This window comes from Scyliorhinus torazame, chromosome 6 (assembly GCF_047496885.1).
Source record: "Scyliorhinus torazame isolate Kashiwa2021f chromosome 6, sScyTor2.1, whole genome shotgun sequence".
Taxonomy (NCBI): domain Eukaryota; kingdom Metazoa; phylum Chordata; class Chondrichthyes; order Carcharhiniformes; family Scyliorhinidae; genus Scyliorhinus; species Scyliorhinus torazame.
Genome location: NC_092712.1, coordinates 58,799,822 through 58,821,027, shown reverse-complemented (window position 1 = coordinate 58,821,027; position 21,206 = coordinate 58,799,822). Strand labels below are relative to the sequence as shown.

At 47.8% G+C, this 21,206-nt stretch overlaps 1 protein-coding gene across 4 annotated transcripts in view; it reads left to right on the top strand.

The window, feature by feature from the left end:
- The window catches only part of LOC140424807 (extended synaptotagmin-2-like), a 338,421-nt gene that overhangs the window by 156,174 nt on the left and 161,041 nt on the right, over positions 1-21,206 (top strand). For all 4 annotated transcript variants that reach the window (XM_072508235.1, XM_072508234.1, XM_072508233.1 and 1 more), the window contains exons 5-6: positions 12,067-12,139; positions 13,289-13,378. In XM_072508235.1, the coding sequence (XP_072364336.1) occupies positions 12,067-12,139; positions 13,289-13,378 (163 nt within the window). The remainder of the gene's footprint in view (positions 1-12,066; positions 12,140-13,288; positions 13,379-21,206) is intronic.

Below are 21,206 nucleotides of genomic sequence, written 5' to 3'. Positions count from 1 at the left end.
AGGGGTTATGGGGAGAAGACAGGAGAATGAGAAACCATCAGCCATGATTGAATGGTGGAGCAGACCCGATGGGCTAAATGGACTATTCTGCTCCTATGTTTTTCAAATTCATTTACGGGATGTGGGTGTGGCTGGTTAGGCGAACATTTATTGCCCATCCCTAGTTGCCCTTCAGAAGGTGGTGGTGAGTTGCCTTCTTGAATGCTGCAGTCCTTGAGGTGCAGGTACACCCACTGTGCTATGAGGGAGAGAGTTCCAGGATGTTGCCCCAGTGACAGTGCAGGACTGGCGATATATTTTCAAATCAGGATGGTGAGTGACTTGGAGCGGAACCTCCAGGTGCTTGGGTTCCCAGGTAAATGTTGCTCTTGTCCTTTTGGATGGTAGTGGTCCTGGGTTTGGAAGGTATTGTCTAACCTTGGTGAGTTACTGCAGTGCATCTTGTAGATGGTACACACGACTGCCGCTGTTTGTTGGTGGAGGGATTAAATTTTTGTGGAAGGGGGAGCAATCAAGTGGGCTGCTTTGGAGTGTTGTTGGATCTGCACTCATCCAGGCAAGTGGAGAGTATTCCATTACAATCCTGACTTTTGCCTTGTAGATGGTGGACAGGCTTTGGGAGGGTCAGGAGATGAGTTACTCGCTGTAGGATTCCCAGCCTTTGACCTGCCCAGGTAGCCACAGTATTAATGTGGCTCGTCCAGTTCAGTTTCTGATCAATGGTAACCTCCCCCCAAATATTGATTGTTGGGAATTCAGCAATGATAATGCCATTGAATGTCAAGGGGCGGTGGTTAGATCCTCTCTCGTAGGAGATGGTCATTGCCATGGCACTTGTGTGGCGTGAATGTAACTTGCCACCTTGGCAGCCCAAGTCTGGATATTGTCCAGGTCTTGCTGCATTTGGACATGGGCTGCTTCGTTATCTGAGCAGTTGGGCAGACACAGCATGGGTCATAAAGGGCAGGTCGTGCGTAACTAATTTAGTGGAACGTTTTGAGGGCATTACCAGTGCGGTAGATAATGGGAAGCCAATGAATGTGGTATATCTGGATTTCCAGAAAGCTTTTGACAAGGTGCCACACAAGATTGCTGCATAAGATAAAGATGCATAGCATTAAGGGGAAAGTAGTAGCATGGATAGAGGATTGGTTAATTAATAGGAAGCAAAGAGTGGGGATTAATGGGTGTTTCTCTGGTTGGCAATCAGTAGCTAGTGGTGATCCTCCGGGATCAGTGTTGTGCCCACAATTGTTCACAATTTACACAGATGATTTGGAGTTGGGGACCAAGGGCCATGTGTCCAAGTTTGCAGACGACAGTAAGATAAGTGGTAAAGCAAAAAGTGCAGAGGATACTGGAAGTCTGCAGAGGGATTTGGATAGGCTACGTGAATGGGCTAGGGTCTGGCAGATGGAATACAATGTTGACAAATGTGAGGTTATCCATTTTGGTAGGAATATTAGCAAAAGGGATTATTATTTAAATGATAAAATATTAAAACATGCCGCTGTGCAGAGAGACTTGGGTGTGCTAGTGCATGAGTCGCAAAAAGTTTGTTTATAGGTGCAACAGGTGATTAAGAAGGCAAATGGAGTTTTGTCCTTCATTGCTAGAGAGATGGAGTGTAAGACTAGGGAGGTTATGCTGCAATTGTGGACATGCTTTGAGGAGTTGGAAGATTAATTATTTGCCGCCGAATTCCGAGCCTCTGAGGATTCAATGATGGTAATGCCATTGGATGTCAAGGGACGATGGTTAGATTCTCTCTTGTTGGAAAACCTGAGTCCCTTCAGAGATAGCTCCATATGTATGTATCCATGATATTGTGTAAGTAATACGCACAAAGTTCCTGTGAACAAAGAACCAAGAAATGTACAGCACAGGAACAGGCCCTTCGGCCCTCCAAGCCCGTGCCGACCATGCTGCCCAACTAAACTACAATCTTCTACACTTCCTGGGTCCGTATCCCTCAATTCCCATCCTATTCATGTATTTGTCAAGATGCCCCTTAAATGTCACTATCGTCCCTGCTTCCACCACCTCCTCCGGTAGCGAGTTCCAGGCACCCACTACCCTCTGCGTAAAAAAACTTGCCTCGTACATCTACTCTAAACCTTGCGCCTCTCACCTTAAACCTATGCCCCTTGGTAATTGACCCCTCTACCCCGGGGAAAAGCCTCTGACTATCCACTCTGTCTATGCCCCTCATAATTTTGTAGACCTCTATCAGGTCGCCCCTCAACCTCCTTCGTTCCAGTGAGAACAAACCGAGTTTATTCAACCGCTCCTCATAGCTAATGCCCTCCATACCAGGCAACATTCTGGTAAATCTCTTCTGCACCCTCTCTAAAGCCTCCACATCCTTCTGGTAGTGTGGCGACCAGAATTGAACACTATACTCCAAGTGTGGCCTAACTAAGGTTCTATACAGCTGCAACATGACTTGCCAATTCTTATACTCAATGCCCCGGCCAATGAAGGCAAGCATGCCGTATGCCTTCTTGACTACCTTCTCCACCTGTGTTGCCCCTTTCAGTGACCTGTGGACCTGTACTCCTAGATCTCTTTGACTTTCAATACTCTTGAGGGTTCTACCATTCACTGTGTATTCCCTACCTGCATTAGACCTTCCAAAATGCATTACCTCACATTTGTCCGGATTAAACTCCATCTGCCATATTTTTTAAGACACCCAACACCTCGTCTTTTTGGATCTCAATGTGACCCAGGGTATCTACACCCCCTTCTCCAGACTCCACATCTACCAATTTCTTCTCTTTGGTGAATATTGATGCAAAGTATTTATTTAGTACCTCGCCCATTTCCTCTGGCTCCACAAGATTCCCTTGCCTATCCTTCAGTGGGCCAACCCTTTCCCTGGCTACCCTCTTGCTTTTTATGTATGTGTAAAAAGCCTTGGGATTTTCCTTAACCCTATTTGCCAATGACTTTTTGTGACCCCTTCTAGCCCTCCTGACTCCTTGCTTAAGTTCCTTCCTACTTTCCTTATATTCCACACAGGCTTCGTCTGTTCCCAGCCTTTTAGCCCTGACAAATGCCTCCTTTTTCTTTTTGACGTGGCCTACAATATCTCTCGTTATCCAAGGTTCCCGAAAATTGCCGTATTTATCCTTCTTCCTCACAGGAACATGCCGGTCCTGAATTCCTTTCAACTGACACTTGAAAGCCTCCCACATGTCAGATGTTGATTTGCCCTCAAATATCCGCCCCCAATCTGTTCTTCTGTTCCCGCCTAATATTGTTATAATTAGCCTTCCCCCAATTTAGCACATTCATCCTAGGACCACTCTTATCCTTGTCCACCAGCACTTTAAAACTTACTGAATTGTGGTCACTGTTCCCGAAATGCTCCCCTACTGAAACATCTACCACCTGGCCGGGCTCATTCCCCAATACCAGGTCCAGTACCGCCCCTTCCCTAGTTGGACTGTCTACATATTGTTTTAAGAAGCCCTCCTGGATGCTCCTTACAAACTCTGCCCTGTCTATGCCCCTGGCACTAAGTGAGTCCCAGTCAATATGCAGAGGAGCTTCACTAGGTTAATCCCAGAGCTGAAAGGGTTGGATTACGAGGAGAGGTTGAGTAGACTGGGACTGTACTCGTAGGAATTTAGAAGGATGAGGGGGGATCTTACAGAAACATATAAGATTATGAAGGGAATAGATAGGATAGATGCGGGTAGGTTGTTTCCACTGGCGGGTGAAAGCAGAACTAGGGGGCATAGCCTCAAAATAAGGGGAAGTAGATTTAGGACTGAGTTTAGGAGGAACTTCTTCACCCAAAGGGTTGTGAATCTATGGAATTCCTTGTCCAGTGAAGCAGTGGAGGCTCCTTCAATGAATGTTTTTAAGATAAAGATAGATAGTTTTTTGAAGAATAAAGGTATTAAGGGTTATGGTGTTTAGGCCGGAAAGTGGAGCTGAGTCCACAAAAGATCAGCCATGATCTCATTGAATGGTGGAGCAGCTCGAGGGGCCAGATGGCCTACACCTGCTCCTAGTTCTTATTTTCTAATATTGGGGAAGTTGAAGTCTCCCATCACCACAACCCTGTTGTTTTTACTCTTTTCCAAAATCTGTTTAACTGTCTGCTCCTCTATCTCCCACTGGCTGTTGGGAGGCCTGTAGTAAACCCCCAACATTGTGACTGCACCCTTCTTATTCCTGATCTCTACCCATATAGCCTCACTTCCCTCTCAGGTGTCCTCCCGCAGTATAGCTGTGATATTCTCCCTAACCAGTAGCGCAACTCCGCCTCCCCTTTTTACATCCCCCTCTATCCCGCCTGAAACATCTAAATCCTGGAACGTTTAGCTGCCAATCCTGCCCTTCCCTCAACCAGGTGTCTGTAATGGCAACAACATCATAGTTCCAAGTACTAATCCAAGCTCTAAGTTCATCTGCCTTACCCGTAATACTTCTTGCATTAAAACATATGCACTTCAGGCCACCAGACCCGCTGTGTTCAGCAACTTCTCCCTGTCTGCTCTGCCTCAGAGCCACACTGTCCCTATTCCCTAGTTCTCCCTCAATGCTCTCACCTTCTGACCTATTGCTCCCGTGCCCACCCCCCTGCCATACTAGTTTAAACTCTCCCGTGTGACACTAGCAAACCTCGCGGCCAGGATATTTATGCCTCTCCAGTTTAGATGCAACCCGTCCTTATATAGGCCACACCTGCCCCGGAAGAGCTCCCAGTGGTCCAGATAACAGAAACCCTCCCTCCTACACCAGCTGTTTAGCCACGTGTTTAGCTGCTCTATCTTCCTATTTCTAGCCTCACTGGCTCGTGGCACAGGGAGTAATCCCGAGATTACAATCCTAGAGGTACTGTCTTTTAACTTTCTGCCTAGCTCCCTGAACTCCTGCTGCAGGACCTCATCCCCCTTCCTGCCTATGTCGTTAGTACCAATATGTACAACGACCTCTGCCTGTTTGCCCTCCCCCTTCAGGATGCCCTCTACCCGTTCGGAGACATCCTGGACCCTGGCACCAGGGAGGTGACATACCATCCTGGAGTCTCTTTCACGTCTACCGAAGCGCCTATCTGTGCCCCTGACTATAGAGTCCCCTATTACTATTGCTCTCCTGCGCTTTGATCCTCCCTTCTGAACATCAGAGCCAGCCGTGGTGCCACAGCTCTGGCTGCTGCTGTTTTCCCCTGATAGGCTATCCCCCCCCCGACAGTATCCAAAGGGGTATATCTGTTCGAGAGGGGGACAACCACAGGGGATTCCTGCACTGACTGCCTGCCCTTTCTGGTGGTCACCCATTTCTCTGCCTGCACCTTGGGTGTGACCACATTTATATAACTGCGATCTATGACGCTTTCCGCCACCTGCAGGCTCCTTAGTGCATCCAACAGCTGCTCCAACCGAACCATGCGGTCTGTGAGGAGCTCCAGTTGGGTGCACTTTCTGCAGATGAAGCCATCCGGGACGCTGGAAGCCTCCCGGACCTGCCACATCTCACAGTCAGAGCACTGCACCCCTCTAACTGACATTGCGTCAATTAATTAAAATTAAAAGTTTTTAAAAACATTTCTTATATTAAAAATGTTTTTTAAAAAAGTTACTGTTAACTATCTGTTTCCTAGCACTAAATTTCTAATATAAATGCGAAAGCTAAATATAGTACTCTCCGATCTCTGGCTTAGATACCCCTCTAAATTATAATTAAGTAATTCTGTTTAATTAGTTACCAATGCTTAATTTTTTTAATTTAGTGTAGATTCCCAACCAGCCACTCAGGTCACAGCTTTTCTGTGATGTCACTTCAGTTTCCCCCCCGACACACACAATTTGAAAAAGTTATAAAAATAAAAATTAGTAAAAATCACTTACTTACCTTCTTACCTTCTGAGTGTCTTAGATGTTCTCAGGTTCTCTCCCTGACAGACACTGCTCCTCCTCCTCCGAACGACTCCCGAAACTAGGCCGCAATCTTTTTAAATCTCCGCTCTGACTCGCAGCTCCTGCGCTTTTTAAATCTCCCGGCTCTCTCTCCTCTCGCGCTGTTTTCAATATCCCGGCTCTCTTTCCTCCCGCGCTTTTTAAACCTCCCGCGCTTTTTAAACCTCCCGCGCTTTTTAAACCTCCCGTGCTTTTTAAACCTCCCGCGCTTTTTAAACCTCCCGCGCTTTTTAAACCTCCCGCGCTTTTTAAACCTCCCGCGCTTTTTAAACCTCCCGCGCTTTTTAAACCTCCCGCGCTTTTTAAACCTCCCGCGCTTTTTAAACCTCCCGCGCTTTTTAAACCTCCCGCGCTTTTTAAACCTCCCGCGCTTTTTAAACCTCCCGCGCTTTTTAAACCTCCCGTGCTTTTTAAACCTCCCGGCTCTCTCTCCTCTCGCGCTGTTTTCAATGTCCCGGCTCACTGAAGCATGTTTTAGTATGTTAGTCCTATATAGATGCAAGTTCTTGTCAGTTGGAGGTCACCTATGTGTCCTATTCTAAAGCCGTTCACAAGTCCTATTGCTTCAGTAAGTTCTAAAGGGAAATAATTGACCTGAAATAGTTCCTGTTTCTATTTCCACTAATGCTGTCAGACTTGTGGCGTGTTCCCAGCATTTTCTGGTCTCCGTTTAGATTTTCAGCAACCGTGATATTTTGGCTTCATTCCAGTTTTGTTGCATTGAACTTTCCCTCTTTCTAATCAAATCTTTGACTCATTATCTTTTTGTAATTTTACATGGAACCAATAGTGTAGTCACATTTTTTCAATTCTCACATTAAATCTTTGTCCCACCTTATTTCCCAGAGCTAAATCAAACAATGCCCCTTTCCTTTTATGACGAGAAGCAAACTAATCTTGAAGGCAGTTTGAGGGAGGAATGTTTGTACAAAAATAGATTTACAGTTCAGATTTCATATGGGCTCGTTTTAAAATATTCAAGTATAGTTCAAGTATTTCAGGACAATATCTGTTTGGCTCAGCGGAATGACCTAGCCACAATTGTCACATAGCTACACAAGTCACAGTCGGATTTGTTGCACCCCAGTAATATTCATGAAATAAAACCTCCTCTGTTCTTTAAGTAATTCCAGAACAACTATATTTCATTATGCTGTGAAACTGCCAACACTGTAATCTAATGTTACAGTTGAAGTGCGAGGGTGTGTATTATTGTGCTTGTGTTTGAGGGGCACATTATTGTTAATCAGTAAAATAAGGCAGTCATCAAACCTGCAATATCGTTACCGTACATCATTTTTGTTTACTGTCTTGAAGTTATTTGTTGTGTGACAAGAGAGGAGTAAATACATTCCTTCATTGTGACAATGAATTATTGCCTTGAGCAGAGTTCATGTAATATATTCTTCACTACTTTCAGAGGAATTATAAGATGAAATCTAAGTTTGCATATATGAGACTTGAGATCAGCAGTTTTGACACCTTGTGGTACACATGAATCTAACTGTACAGAAGCTAAGGATGGACAGTAACACTGTTGAGATATCACCCTGCATCTGTTATCGAGGCCAAACTTACTGTGGATTGTTCTTTATATTTCTGTTATAACATCAGTGTGTTACCACTGATTGTGTGTCCATCACACCAAGGTGCCTTGCCATTGTGGATGGCTGTGATTCTGGCTGATAGTGAAGAACCTGAGGTTTTCTGGTGTTGCCATCCAACATGTGGAAACCTCTGGTTTGCCTTATGATTTCTTCGCACATTAATTTCTCGGCTGTTACTGGGTTGTCAATATGCAAGGTGGCATTTCCTCAACCGAAGATGGAAGAAAGATTTGAGAATAATATTAACAAGTTGATATCGCTGGTTGGCTGTAAAGTGGAAATAGCATCCGGGCGTAGCGAATGATGCAACATGCGGACATACAAATTAGTAGCAGGAGTAGGCCATTCGGTCCCTTTAGCCCTGTCTACCATTTGAGAAGGTCATTTGATTGTCAGGATGCCAGGCTAGCCTGATTTGATTGTGGCCTCAACTTTACTTTGCTGACTATCTCCTATATCCCTTGTCAATCAAGAACCTATCTGACCCAACCTCTGCTGCTCGCTGGGGAAGAGAATTCCACAGACTAACAACCGTTTGAGAGAAGAAATTGCTCCTCATCAATGGAAGATCCCTTATTTTGAAATTTTTCTTATTTATTCATCACAGCATTAGGATATCGCTGTCTAGGCTAGCATTTATTGCCTATCCTTAGTTGCCAGTTGCCCTTGAAATTGCTGGTGAGCCCCGTTGCACCTAGTTCGATAGTCTCCTATGAGGGGAAACATCCTCTGAATCCATAGTCTTCTGCAATAGATATTGATGCAGAGTGAAAGAGTCTTTGAAATAAAAACAGAAATTGGTAAAAAAAATCAGCAGCTCAGGCAGCATCTTTGGAGTTCATCAGGTCTTTTTGGCACTAAATTGGTTGCAATTGCTTATTGGTTGCAATTGCTTAGTGGTGTCATAGGGCAAGGTCTACTGGCTGCATCGTGCCCGAAAAGTGGTGCGGCCTAGAGATCCCTCTTCCGGCATCTACCCGGCTTGCCACACTTTGCAAGATTTAACCAGACCATTGTGGGCGGGATCACTTTCTGGCAAGTCTATATATTAATATGCATTCCCGAGATCTAACCGAAGGTGGGATCTAATCCCTTCACCTTGGAGACCTTGGGTGAGCACATTCAGTGCTGGTCTCCACAAATGAGGACCAGACCGAACGGCCCTCGTCGGGTCTCCCAGGGGAGCGGAGACCCCCAGGTGCTTGCCCTCTGGGCAGGGTGGCACCCTGGCTCTGGCTGGCATTTTCTGCATGCCAGGGGTGCCCTGCATAAGACCATAAGACATAGGAGCGGAAGTAAGGCCGTTCGGCCCATCGAGTCCACTCCGCCATTCAATCATGGCTGATTTCAACTCCATTTACCCGCTCTCTCTCCATAGCCCTTAATTCCTCGAGAAATCAAGAATTTATCAACTTCTGTCTTAAAGACACTCAACGTCCCGGCCTCCACCGCCCTCTGTGGCAATGAATTCCACAGACCCACCACTCTCTGGCTGAAGAAATTTCTCATCATCTCTGTTCTAAAGTGACTCCCTTTTATTCTAAGGCTGTGCCCCCAGGTCCTAGTCTCCCCTGCTAATGGAAACAACTTCCCTACATCCACCCTATCTAAGCCATTCATTATCTTGTAAGTTTCTATTAGATCTCCCCTCAACCTCCTAAACTCCAATGAATATAATCCCAGGATCCTCAGACGTTCATCGTATGTTAGGCCTACCATTCCTGGGATCATCCGTGTGAATCTCCGCTGGACCCGCTCCAGTGCCAGTATGTCCTTCCTGAGGTGTGGGGCCCAAAATTGCTCACAGTATTCTAAATGGGGCTTAACTAATGCTTTATAAAGCTTTGGAAGTACATCCCTGCTTTTATATTCCAAGCCTCTTGAGATGAATGACAACATTGCATTTGCTTTCTTAATTACGGACTCAACCTGCACGTTTACCTTTCGAGAATCCTGGACTAGGACTCCCAAGTCCCTTTGCACTTCAGCATTATGAATTTTGTCACCATTTAGAAAATAGTCCATGCCTCTATTCTTTTTTCCAAAGTGCAAGACCTCGCACTTGCCCACGTTGAATTTCATCAGCCATTTCTTGGACCACTCTCCTAAACTGTCTAAATCTTTCTGCAGCCTCCCCACCTCCTCCATACTACCTGCCCCATCACCTATCTTTGTATCATCGGCAAACATAGCCAGAATGCCCCCAGTCCCGTCATCTAGATCGTTGATATATAAAGAGAACAGCTGTGGCCCCAACACTGAACCCTGCGGGACACCACTCGTCACCGGTTGCCATTCCGAAAAAGAACCTTTTATCCCAACTCTCTGCCTTCTGCCTGACAGCCAATCGTCAATCCATGTTAGTACCTTGCCTCGAATACCATGGGCCCTTATTTTACTCAGCAGTCTCCCGTGAGGCACCTTATCAAAGGCCTTTTGGAAGTCAAGATAGATAACATCCATTGGCTCTCCTTGGTCTAACCTATTTGTTATCTCTTCAAAGAACTCTAACAGGTTTGTCAGGCACGACCTCCCCTTACTAAATCCATGCTGACTTGTCCTAATCTGACCCTGCACTTCCAAGAATTTAGAAATCTCATCCTTAACAATGGATTCTAGAATCTTGCCAACAACCGAGGTTAGGCTAATTGGCCTATAATTTTCCATCTTTTTCCTTGTTCCCTTCTTGAACAGGGGGGTTACAACAGCGATTTTCCAATCCTCTGGGACTTTCCCGGACTCCAGTGACTTTTGAAAGATCATAACTAACGCCTCCACTATTTCTTCAGCTATCTCCTTTAGAACTCTAGGATGTAGTCCATCTGGGCCCGGAGATTTATCAATTTTTAGACCTCTTAATTTCTCTAGCACTTTCTCCTTTGTGATGGGTACCATATTCAACTCTGCCCCCTGACTCTCCGGAATTGGTGGGATATTACTCACGTCTTCTACTGTGAAGACTGACGCAAAGTACTTAGTTAGTTCCTCAGCTATTTCCTTGTCTCCCATCACAAAATTACCAGCGTCATTTTGGAGCGGCCCAATGTCAACTTTTGCCTCCCGTTTGTTTTTAATGTATTTAAATAAACTTTTACTATCATTCCTAATGTTACTGGCTAGCCTACCTTCATATTTGATCCTCTCTTTCCTTATTTCTCTCTTTGTTATCCTCTGTTTGTTTTTGTAGCCTTCCCAATCTTCTGACTTCCCACTACTCTTTGCCACATTATAGGCTTTCTCTTTTGCTTTGATGCATTCCCTAACTTCCTTTGTCAGCCATGGCTGCCTAATCCCCCCTCTGATAACCTTTCTTTTCTTTGGGATGAACCTCTGCACTGTGTCCTCAATTACTCCCAGAAACTCCTGCCTTTGCTGTTCTACTGTCTTTCCCACTAGGCTCTGCTCCCAGTCAATGTTCGTCAGTTCCTCCCTCATGCCCCTGTAGTTACCTTTATTTAACTGTAACACCTTTACATCTGATTCTACCTTCTTTCTTTCAAATTGGAGATTGAATTCTACCATATTATGATCACTGCCTCCTAAGTGCTCCCTTACTTTAAGATCTTTAATCAAGTCTGGCTCATTACATAACACTAAGTCCAGAATGGCCTGTTCCCTCGTGGGCTCCATCACAAGCTGTTCCCAAAAGCCCTCCTGTAAACATTCAATGAATTCCCTTTCCTTGGGTCCACTGGCAGCATTATTTACCCAGTCCACCTGCATATTGAAGTCCCCCATGATCACTGTGACCTTGCCTTTCTGACATGCGCTTTCTATTTTGTGGTGCATTTTGTGCCCCCGGTCCTGACCACTGTTAGGAGGCCTGTACATAACTCCCATTATGGTTTTTTTGCCTTTGTGGTTCCTCAACTCTACCCACACAGACTCCACATCATCTGACCCTATGTCATTTAGTGCTATTGATTTAATTTCATTCCTAATTAATGTGTGGGGGGGGGGGGGGGGGGGGTGGGGGGGGGGGGGGGGGGGGCGAGACTCCCTTATAGGGGAATGGGGGGGAGGTGGCTTGCGAGTCACGTCGGGAGATCGTGAGATGGAGGTCATCTCCTTGCACTGTGCTGAGGGGTTCTGGTGAGTGGAGGCAGGAAACTGGACCAAGTACGGCCTCTGCCACGCGTTCCCCGCTGAGACCTTGATCTACCTGAATGGCCATTCCATTGCGTAGTGTTTCTGAGCGCTGGGAAACACCTGGCTAATCGCCCTGTGCAATTGGGCTCTGCTCCTATTCGGGTAGATCGACCATAGTTTTGCATCTTATCCTTGAAACTGAAGATCTGGGGAATGTTCACATCCATGAAATATAAAGCATTTGCAAGGAACTGTGTAATCTGTGTTTTAGCTTGAGATGACTTTGATAATTTGATCTTGGAGCAGCAAGTCTCTGTTTCTGGTGACGTGCTTGCTGTGTTAACTTCCTAATGTTTTCAACAAAAGTTTAGATTAATGTTTGATTAAAATCCTTTGGCATATTGCTGACGTAATATTTCTTATCCTCTTCCCAGCTATGTCGGAAACTGTGACATAGAACTTGAGATCAAGAGGTATTTTTGCCGAGCAGGTGTTAAGAGTGTACAGGTGGGTACCTTATTCTCCAGAACTCTTCGGATAGCTCTCTGGCTTCTTTTGAAATACAGATATGTTGCATCATGTTTGTAGAAAGGCAATTAAGTGCTCCGGACTGAGGACAATGTACTATGTGGCAGTCATCAGGATTTAATGGTAGGTCAGGATTAAAGGCATTCAAAATCTTTCTTGGTTATCTTTGGGGATCAGAGTGTAAATGCAAAGTTACGCAGTAGTTGGCCTTGGGAGGTATGGGCAGTGTAGGTGGGGGAGATGATTCTATGTTGAAGGATAGTCTTAATTGGCAAGATAGACGTTTTGTTCATGTATCCCTGTGTTCTGCTGAACTCTGGATTCCTAATGGCATATGAAAATCGCTTATTGTCACAAGTAGGCTTCAATGAAGTTACTGTGAAAAGCCCCTAGTCGCCACATTCCAGCACCTGTTCTGGGAGGCGGGTATGGGAATTCAACCGTGCTGCTGGCCTGCCTTGGTCTGCTTTTAAAGCCAGCTCTTTAGCCCTGTGCTAAACCAGCCCCTAATGCATATAATGCATTATTAAATGGAATTGCAAAATAGAAATAAAATCTAAGCGATTTGAAGAATAAACTTTCCCCATTGTATTTTGCCTATTTTACCAGAAAAACATGCTGCTTTTTTTGTCACTTGTGAAACCTTCCTCTTAGTATAATGTAGTACTTTGCCCTCTTGTGATTCCTTGTGTGTAGTGAATGTAAACCGCTTCATCCTCAAAAGAAAAATAAAATTTGTGCTTTCCACGTGCCATCTGATGATTTGAAAGCCGTTCCTCTGATTTTGAAAATGTTTCGCATTGTAACCCTGTGATTAAAAATATAAAGGCAGGCCAGCAGCACGGTTCCATTCCCGTACCAGCCTCCCCAAACCGGTGCCGGAATGTGGCGACTAGGGGCTTTTCACAGTAACTTCATTTGAAGCCTACTTGTGACAATAAGCGATTTTCATTTTCATTTCATTTCAAAATCCTGATGACAATTCTGGGTATTTGAGGGTGTGTTTTTGGTTATTCTCTAATCTGTGAAAATAGAGGATTGTGGGTGTGTTTTTGGTTATTCTCTTAATCTGTGAAAGTAGAGAATTATTTCTCTGAAATTATGTGGTCCTTTTTATGGTATTTGCAGATGCATGGTGTACTTCGAGTGATTCTGGAACCCTTGATTGGTGACATGCCGCTGGTTGGAGCAATATCGCTCTTCTTTCTCCGCAGGCCTGTGAGTATAATTGTCAACTCCTGGAACTCCATTCACATTGGTTATTGTGTTGGAAACAAAGCTGATCATTACACATTACATCTGGCCCATAAGCATAGTCATTTTATTACAGACGATATAAATAGCTTGTACAGTATGTTGATGGTTGAAAAGCAATTGCCTTCTATGAAGGGTTGTGATGGGATAGTAATAGGTTTTTCCACTAGGTAGTGAGCCAACAATGCTGGGGCACAAACTAAAGATAAACATAATCTTTCAATTACTTTTGATTAACAATGTATTTACATATATGATCATTTGTAGCGCAGAATTTCAAATTCTATCCATGGTTGAAGCAGAAGTCCATAAAACATTTTAAAAATAGAGTGATCTAGTCAGTTCAAAAAAGAAATATTAAAATGTTCAGAGAGTATCGAGAGTACGTGGGAGAGATGAGTTACAGTAACGGACTCGTGCAGAGAAACCACTGGCATAGAGCTGATGACTGGAATGCTCGTTTCTGTGGTATAAAATTTTATTTTGCTTTTAACCAACCATTCTATCAGTGCTGTCTTTTTGGAAATAATTTCCAGCTGTACAAGGTTTTTGGTAAATAAAAGTAGGTCCCAAATTTAGGCAGAACGTCCTGATTAGTTATACACATAGAATTAATGGCAACCTATTTATGTTTCGTAAATGGCGAATCTAATAATTGCGAATCATGGAGTCATTTCTGGCCGAGAAAGAGGCCATTTGGCCCATCAAGCCTATGCCAACTCCCAATGGAGTGCCATTAGTTTGTTCAGTAAAGAATCCATACCTAAGGCATTGGAAATTTATAAGTGGAAATGAGCTGAAATTTTAGGATTTTAGTTTATTTTCCCTCAAGATGGAAAAACTTAAATACATAAAGGTAACACCATAGAAACGGGATATTTGCTTAAACAATCACTGTTGGCATTTTCCCACCATACTTGAAAATGAAATGAAAATCGCTTATTGTCACGAGTAGGCTTCAAATGAAGTTACTGTGAAAAGCGCCTAGTCGCCACATTCCGGCGGCGCCTGTTCGGGGAGGCTGTTACGGGAATTGAACCGTGCTGCTGGCCTGCCTTGGTCTGCGATTTAGCTCTGTGCTAAACAGCCCCTTTGAACAGCTTACTTGAATTCATGCAGTTCCTTGTTTCATCGGAAAACAGGACAGCCATTTTTGATTGCACAATAAAATCCCACAACAGTAATAAGATGAACCTTTTGGATGTTGATCAATAAACTAATGTTGGCTAGGTGCTCCAAAATCATAGTTCACCAGGACAGACAAATCGGCTTTTCTGTTTAAAGCCTCAAACACAAAGGGTAGGATTCTCTCAGCCCGGGGCCGGCTGGTGAATCCCCGCGACCGGTGCGAATCCTGCCCCGACGCCGGGACGCGATTCTCAGGCCTGTTTTGGGGAGGGGGAGGTGGGGATCGACCCCGGGAGAGGGGGGGGGGGGCTCGGTTGTGGCCTCGCCTGTGATCGGAGCACACTGATCGGCAGGCCGGTCTCTCTGGCTGGGAGCCTCCTTTCTTCCCGCCGGCCCCTTTAGCCCTACGCTATGTTGCGTCGGGCCGGCACGGAGAATGGAGCCACTGCGTATGCCCACGTTGGCGGCGTGCGCTGGTGCCACTGTGCATGCGCGCGACGTGCGCTGGTGCCACTGCACAGGCGCGCGGCGTGTGCCGGTGCCACTGCTCATGCGTGCGCCGGTGCCACTGCGCATGCGCGCAAGCGGTGCCACTGTGCATGCGCGCAAGCGGTGCCACTGTGCATGCGCGCAAGCGGTGCCACTGTGCATGCGCGCAAGCGGTGCCACTGCGCATGCGCGCAAGCGGTGCCACTGCGCATGCGTGCGCCGGTGCCTCTGTGCATGCGCGCGGCGTGCGCCGGTGCCACTGCGCATGCGTGCGGCGTGCGCCGGTGCCACTGCGCATGTACGCGGCGTGCGCCGGTGCCACTGTGCATGCACGCGCTGGTGCCACTGCGCACGTGCGCCGGTGCCACTGCGCATGCCTGGACCCTGCGGCGCCAAGTTGATGCCGGGATCAGCAGCTGGAGTAGCTTGGGTCGCTCCAGTGCCGCGCTGGCCCCATGTAGGGGCCAGAATTGAGGCTGGGTTGACGCCGTCGAGAAACTCAACGGCGTTTCCGACGGCATCAACACTTAGCCTCAGGATCAGAGAATCCCGCCCAAAGCCTTCTAACTCTGTGGGTTACTATTTGAACCTAATTTTTGCTTGATAGTAGGGCCAGTTAGCTCACTTGGCTGGACATCTGGTTTATGATGCAGAGCAGCGTGGGTTCAATTCCTGTCTTGGCTAAGGTAATGAAGGTCTTGTCTTCTGAATCTTGCCCTTTGCCTCAGGTGTGGTGGTCCTCAGGTTAAATCCCCACCAGTCAGCTCTCCCCCTTCAAAGGGGAAAACAGCCTATCGTCATCTGGAACGATGACAACGTAACCATTATCTTTTACAATCTAATATCAGCATTTAAAATGCTTACACAATCCAAAATAATCCCCTTGATTCTGCTTGATTGTAGAAATGCATGCTAATCTGCTTTTAGTTGCTTTAACTGTATAAATCGATAGTCCTTTTAGATCTAATTTTTCTCCTTGGAAAATTTAGAGATGCTAAACTAGAAGAGAGGCAAATTCAGTTATTTGAGAAGGGATCTAATGCAGACATACCAGAAACAAAGATTGGCTATAAAACAATAAAGGAGCAATGCAGGCCTCTAAGTTGGAAATAGTTTGAGTACAAACCAAATAAATTCCCATAAAAGGAAAAGATTAGAATGGAAGTTTAAATAAGACTGTAAAAGGAGGCTCATGACAAATGTCAGGTGGAGAATACAATAGAAACCCCAGCAGCATACAGAGAGTGCAGGGGAAAATAGGAAAAGGACAGAGCGAATGAGGAAAATATATATATATTTTAAAAAATGTATTTATTCAAAGTTTTTCAATAATTTTACAAAACACTCCAAAAAGGAAAATAATACAAAGAAAGAAGGCCAACAAAACAAATTAACCCTCTAAACGATAAAGAGTTTAACAAACTAACACCCAACTCAAAACAAACTGGGGCATGCGTCCCTGACAAAAAGGAAAATAAATCCGCCGCCCCCCCCCAGGTTGCTGCTGCTGTTGACCTCCACCTAATGTTCCGTGAGAAAGTCAAGGAACGGTTGCCACCGCCTGGAGAACCCCTGCAAGGACCCTCGCAAGGCAAACTTTATCTTCTCCAGCCTGAGAAACCTCGCCATGTCGTTGACCCAAGCCTCTACGCTTGGGGGCTTCGCGTCCCTCCACATTAACAAGAGCCTTCTCTGGGCTACCAAGGAGGCAAAGGCCAGGACTCCGGCCTCTTTCGACTCCTGCACTCCCGGATTATCCGATACCCCCAATATCGTTATTCCCCAGTTCGGTTTTACCCGAGTATCCAAGACCTTGGACGTAGCCTTTGCAAAGCCCTTCCAAAACTCCGCAAGCGCCGGCACGCCCAGAACATATGGGCGTGGTTTGCTGGGCTCCCCAAACACCTCACACACCTGTCCTCCACCCCAAAACACTTACTCAACCTCACCCCTGTCATATGCGCCCTGTGTACCACTTTCCACTGGATCAGGCTGAGCCTGGCACTAAATGTGGAGGAATTGACCCTGCCCAGGGCGTCAGCCCACAGGCCCTCATCCAGCTCCTCCTCCCACTTGCCCTTCAGCTCCTCCACCGAGGCTTCCTCCGCCTCCTGCAGCTCCTGGTACATCTCCGATATCTTACCCACCCCGACCCACACGCACGCAACCACCCTGTCCTGTATCCTTCGGGCAGGCAGCAGTGGGAATTCCCCTACCTGCCTCCTCATGAATGCCCGAACTTGCATATACCTAAAGGCATTTCCCGGGGGTAACCCAAATTTCTCCTCCAGCGCCCTCAGACTGGCAAAAGTCCCGTCGATGAATAAATCCACCATCCTACTAATTCCTGCCCGGTGCCAGCTTAGGAACCCACCATCTATCTTGCCCGGAGCAAGCCTATGGTTGTTCGTATCAGGCACTAGACTGAGGCCCCCACCTCCCCCCGTGCCGTCTCCACTGCCCCCAAATCCTCCGTGTCGCCGCCACCACCGGGCTCGTGTTATACCGTGTCGGCGGAAGTGGCAACGGTGGCATCACCAGTGCCCCCAGGCTAGTACCTACACAGGACGCCGCCTCTAGTCTTTTCCATGCCGCCCCCTCTCCCTCCAATACTCATTTCCGAATCATCGACACGTTTGCTGCCCAGTAGTAGCTGCACAGGTTCGGCAGCACCAGCGCCCCACCCTCCCCTCCCCAGATTGAGTTTATGCAAGACCCCCCAACTCTTGGCCACCTGGATACCCAAATACCGAAAACTCCTCTCCACCATCCTAAGCGGCAGCTCCTCCAACCTCTTTTCCTGGCCTCTCGCATGCACCACAAACAGCTCGCTCTTCCCAACGTTGAGCTTGTATCCCGAGAAGTCTCCAAACTCCCTAAGGGTCTGCATGACCTCCCCCATCCCCTCCACCAGATCCGCGATGTACAGAAGCAGGCCATCCGCGTATAGTGAGACCCGGTGCGCCCCCCCCCCCCCCCCCCCCCCCCCCCCCCCCCCCCCCCCCCCCCCCCCCCCCCCCGACCAAACCCCTCCAGTTTCTGGATTCCCTCAGCGCCATGGCCAGCGGCTCAATCGCCAGGGCAAACAGCAGGGGGGACAGTGGGCACCCGTGCCTCGTTCCACGATACAATCTAAAGTACTCTGACCCCAGCCAGTTCGTCGATACACTTGCCACCGGAGCCTGGTACAACAATTAAACCCACCCTATGAACCCCCTTCCCGAACCCAAACCTGCCCAGCACCTCCCACAGGTACTCCCACTCCACCCGGTCAAAGGCCTTCTCCACGTCCATTGCCGCCACCACTTCTGCTCTCTCTCTCTCTCTCTCTCTCTCTCTCTCTCTCTCATCTCTCTCTCTCTCTCTCTCTCTCTCTCTCTCTCTCTCTCTCTCTCTCTCTCTCTCTCTCTCTCTTTTCCCCCCCCCCCCCCCCCCCCCCTCCGCACACTTGCATTCAGCTGCCTGCCCTTCACAAACCCAGTTTGATCCTCATGTATCACTCCTGGGACACAATCCTCAATCCTAGTGGCCAGGACCTTCGCCAACAACTTGGCATCCACATTGTGGAGCGGAATCGGCCTATACGAGCCACACTGCAGCGGGTCCTTGTCCCGCTTGAGGATAAGAGAGATCAGAGCCTGCGACATTGTCGGGGGAAGAATTCCTTTCTCTTTCGCCTCGTTAAAGGTTCTCAACAGCAACGGGCCCAACAGTTCCGAGAACTTCCTGTAGAACTCAACCGGGAACCCATCCGGTCCTGGGGCCTTGCCCGCCTGCATGCTCCCCAATCCCTTAACCAGCTTCACCATCCCGACCGGGGCCCCCAAACCTTCTATCTGCCCCTCCTCCACCCTCTGAAACCTCAATTGGTTCAGGAACTGCCGCATCTCCCCCCCCCCCCCCCCCTGCTCCAGGGGTTCTGACTTGTACAAGTTCCCATAGAAGTCCCGAAATACCTCATTTATTTTGGCTGGACTATGCACCGTGTACCCTCCCCTTCTCTGATTCCCCCAATTTCCCTAGCCGCCTCCTTCCTGAAATGAAAAGAAAATCGCTTATTGTCACAAGTAGGCTTCAATGAAGTTACTGTGAAAAGCCCCTAGTCGCCACATTCCGGCGCCTGTTCGGGGAGGCTGGTACGGGAATTGAACCGTGCTGCTGGCCTGCCTGGGTCTGCTTTAAAAGCCAGCTATTTAGCCCAGTGTGCCAAACCAGCTCCTTCGCAGCTGATGCACTAGCATCCGACTCGCCTTCTCCCCATACTCGTATGCTGCACCCTGTACCTTCCTCCACTGGGCCTCAGCTTTCCCCGCAGTCAGCAAGTTGTTAATGGTGAGGCGTTTTCAGAACCCCAAAATGTATCATGGAGTTCAACCAACCTCTCCCTTTAATGGATTTGTTGCTTTTCTGAGCACGCGTCTTGTTCCCCAGGTGTTGTATTGCAATTATGGACACCTGACTTTTTAAACACAAAACACTGTTTATTCCATGAACTCAACTTAACATCTCAAATCAACATTGGATCTCTTAACACCCCTTACTTCAAAAATAACTCAGAAAATATTGCAACAGTAAATAACTCCTTAAAATGTTCCTTCAAACTTCCAAGAGACTTAACACCTTTAAACAGTATCGCATCAGGTTAAAGGATATATATATTTTCTGTTTTATGGCAGAGATAAATTAGCTTGGGTGACTTCAGCTCCAGCACCTTGCTTTCTTCATGCAGCTCTCTGGAAACACACAGACACACACCCATTGCTTTTAAACTGAAACTAAAAACCTGCAAAATGGCTGAACTGAGCTGAGCTCCACCCACTCTATGACATCACTATTTACTTAAAGGTACATTGCTTAAACATGTGAGCCCTGATTGAAATTAGCTCCCCTCTGACCACCGCCTTCAGCGCCTCCCAGACCACACTCACCGGCACCTCCCCATTGTCATTGGCCTCCATATACCTTTGAATGCACTCCTGGACACGCCCACAGACCTCTTCATCCGCCAACAAACCCACGTCCATCCGCCACAGTGTGGGCTGGCCCCTCTCTTCCTCCAGCTCCACCCAGTGATCCATAAACCCCCTCAGGACCTTTGCCGCAGCCGGCCTCTTACCCGACCTCGACCTAGACCGATCCAGTGCCGGGTCCCCCATTTTTCAGATTCCCTGTCTCCAGATCCGGGATCCGGTTTAACATCCGCTTCATGAACCCTGCATCATCCCAATTTGGGGCATGTACATTCACCAACACCACCCGGGCTCCCTGCAGCCAACCACTCACCATCACATATCGGCCCCCCTTATCCGCCACAATACCCGCTGCCTCAAAAGTCACCCACTTGCTCACCAAGATTGCAATCCCTCTGTTCTTCGCGTCCAGCCCAGAATGAAAGACCAGCCCCACCCATCCCTTCCTCAGCCTGGTTTGATCCGCAACCTTAAGGTGCGTCTCCTGTAACATGGCTACGTCTGCCTTTAGTCCCTTTAAGTGCGCAAACACCCGGGCCCTCTTGACCGGCCCATTCAAGCCTCTCCAGTACCACGTGATCAGCCGATCGGGGACTACCCACCCCTCCCCTCCCCACATGCCAACTAGCCATCTCCTCTTTTAGGCCAGCCCCCAGGCAGAGGCTCCCGGCCCCGACTCTCCTTCTTACCTCCAGCTCCCCCTCAGTCAGTACAGCAACAACCCAGTTTCCCCCCCTCCCCCTGCAATTGTTTAACCCCCCTGCTCCCCCCATTGCACCCCCGTAAGTCAGCTGACTCCTGCTGACCCTGGCCGCTTCCGCCTCTGCCACTGATCCCCCTGTTGGATTCCCCCTCAAAGTCCCCCACCATAGAGGGGTGGCCCAAGTCTCTTCCCCCCCCCCCCCCCTCCACACAAATGTGTACTCCAATCCAGTGCCACCCCTTGTGTCAGGGCCCCCCCCCCCCCCCCCAACCTTTCTGTGGGAAAAAGCCCGTGCTCCCTGCCTGGACCGCCCCCGCCCCCTATGGCGCAGCTCCTTTCTCCTGCAACCTCGCCCCATTCCCTAAAGGCCTGGGGCCTCCGCCGCTGCCCCCCCCCTCATCGACCACAGGGAACAACCCCTCCCAAACCAGCACACATACAGAGAAAACACAAATATCGCCCCCTCCCACTCCCCAACATTCTCCATAGCATGCTACAAACC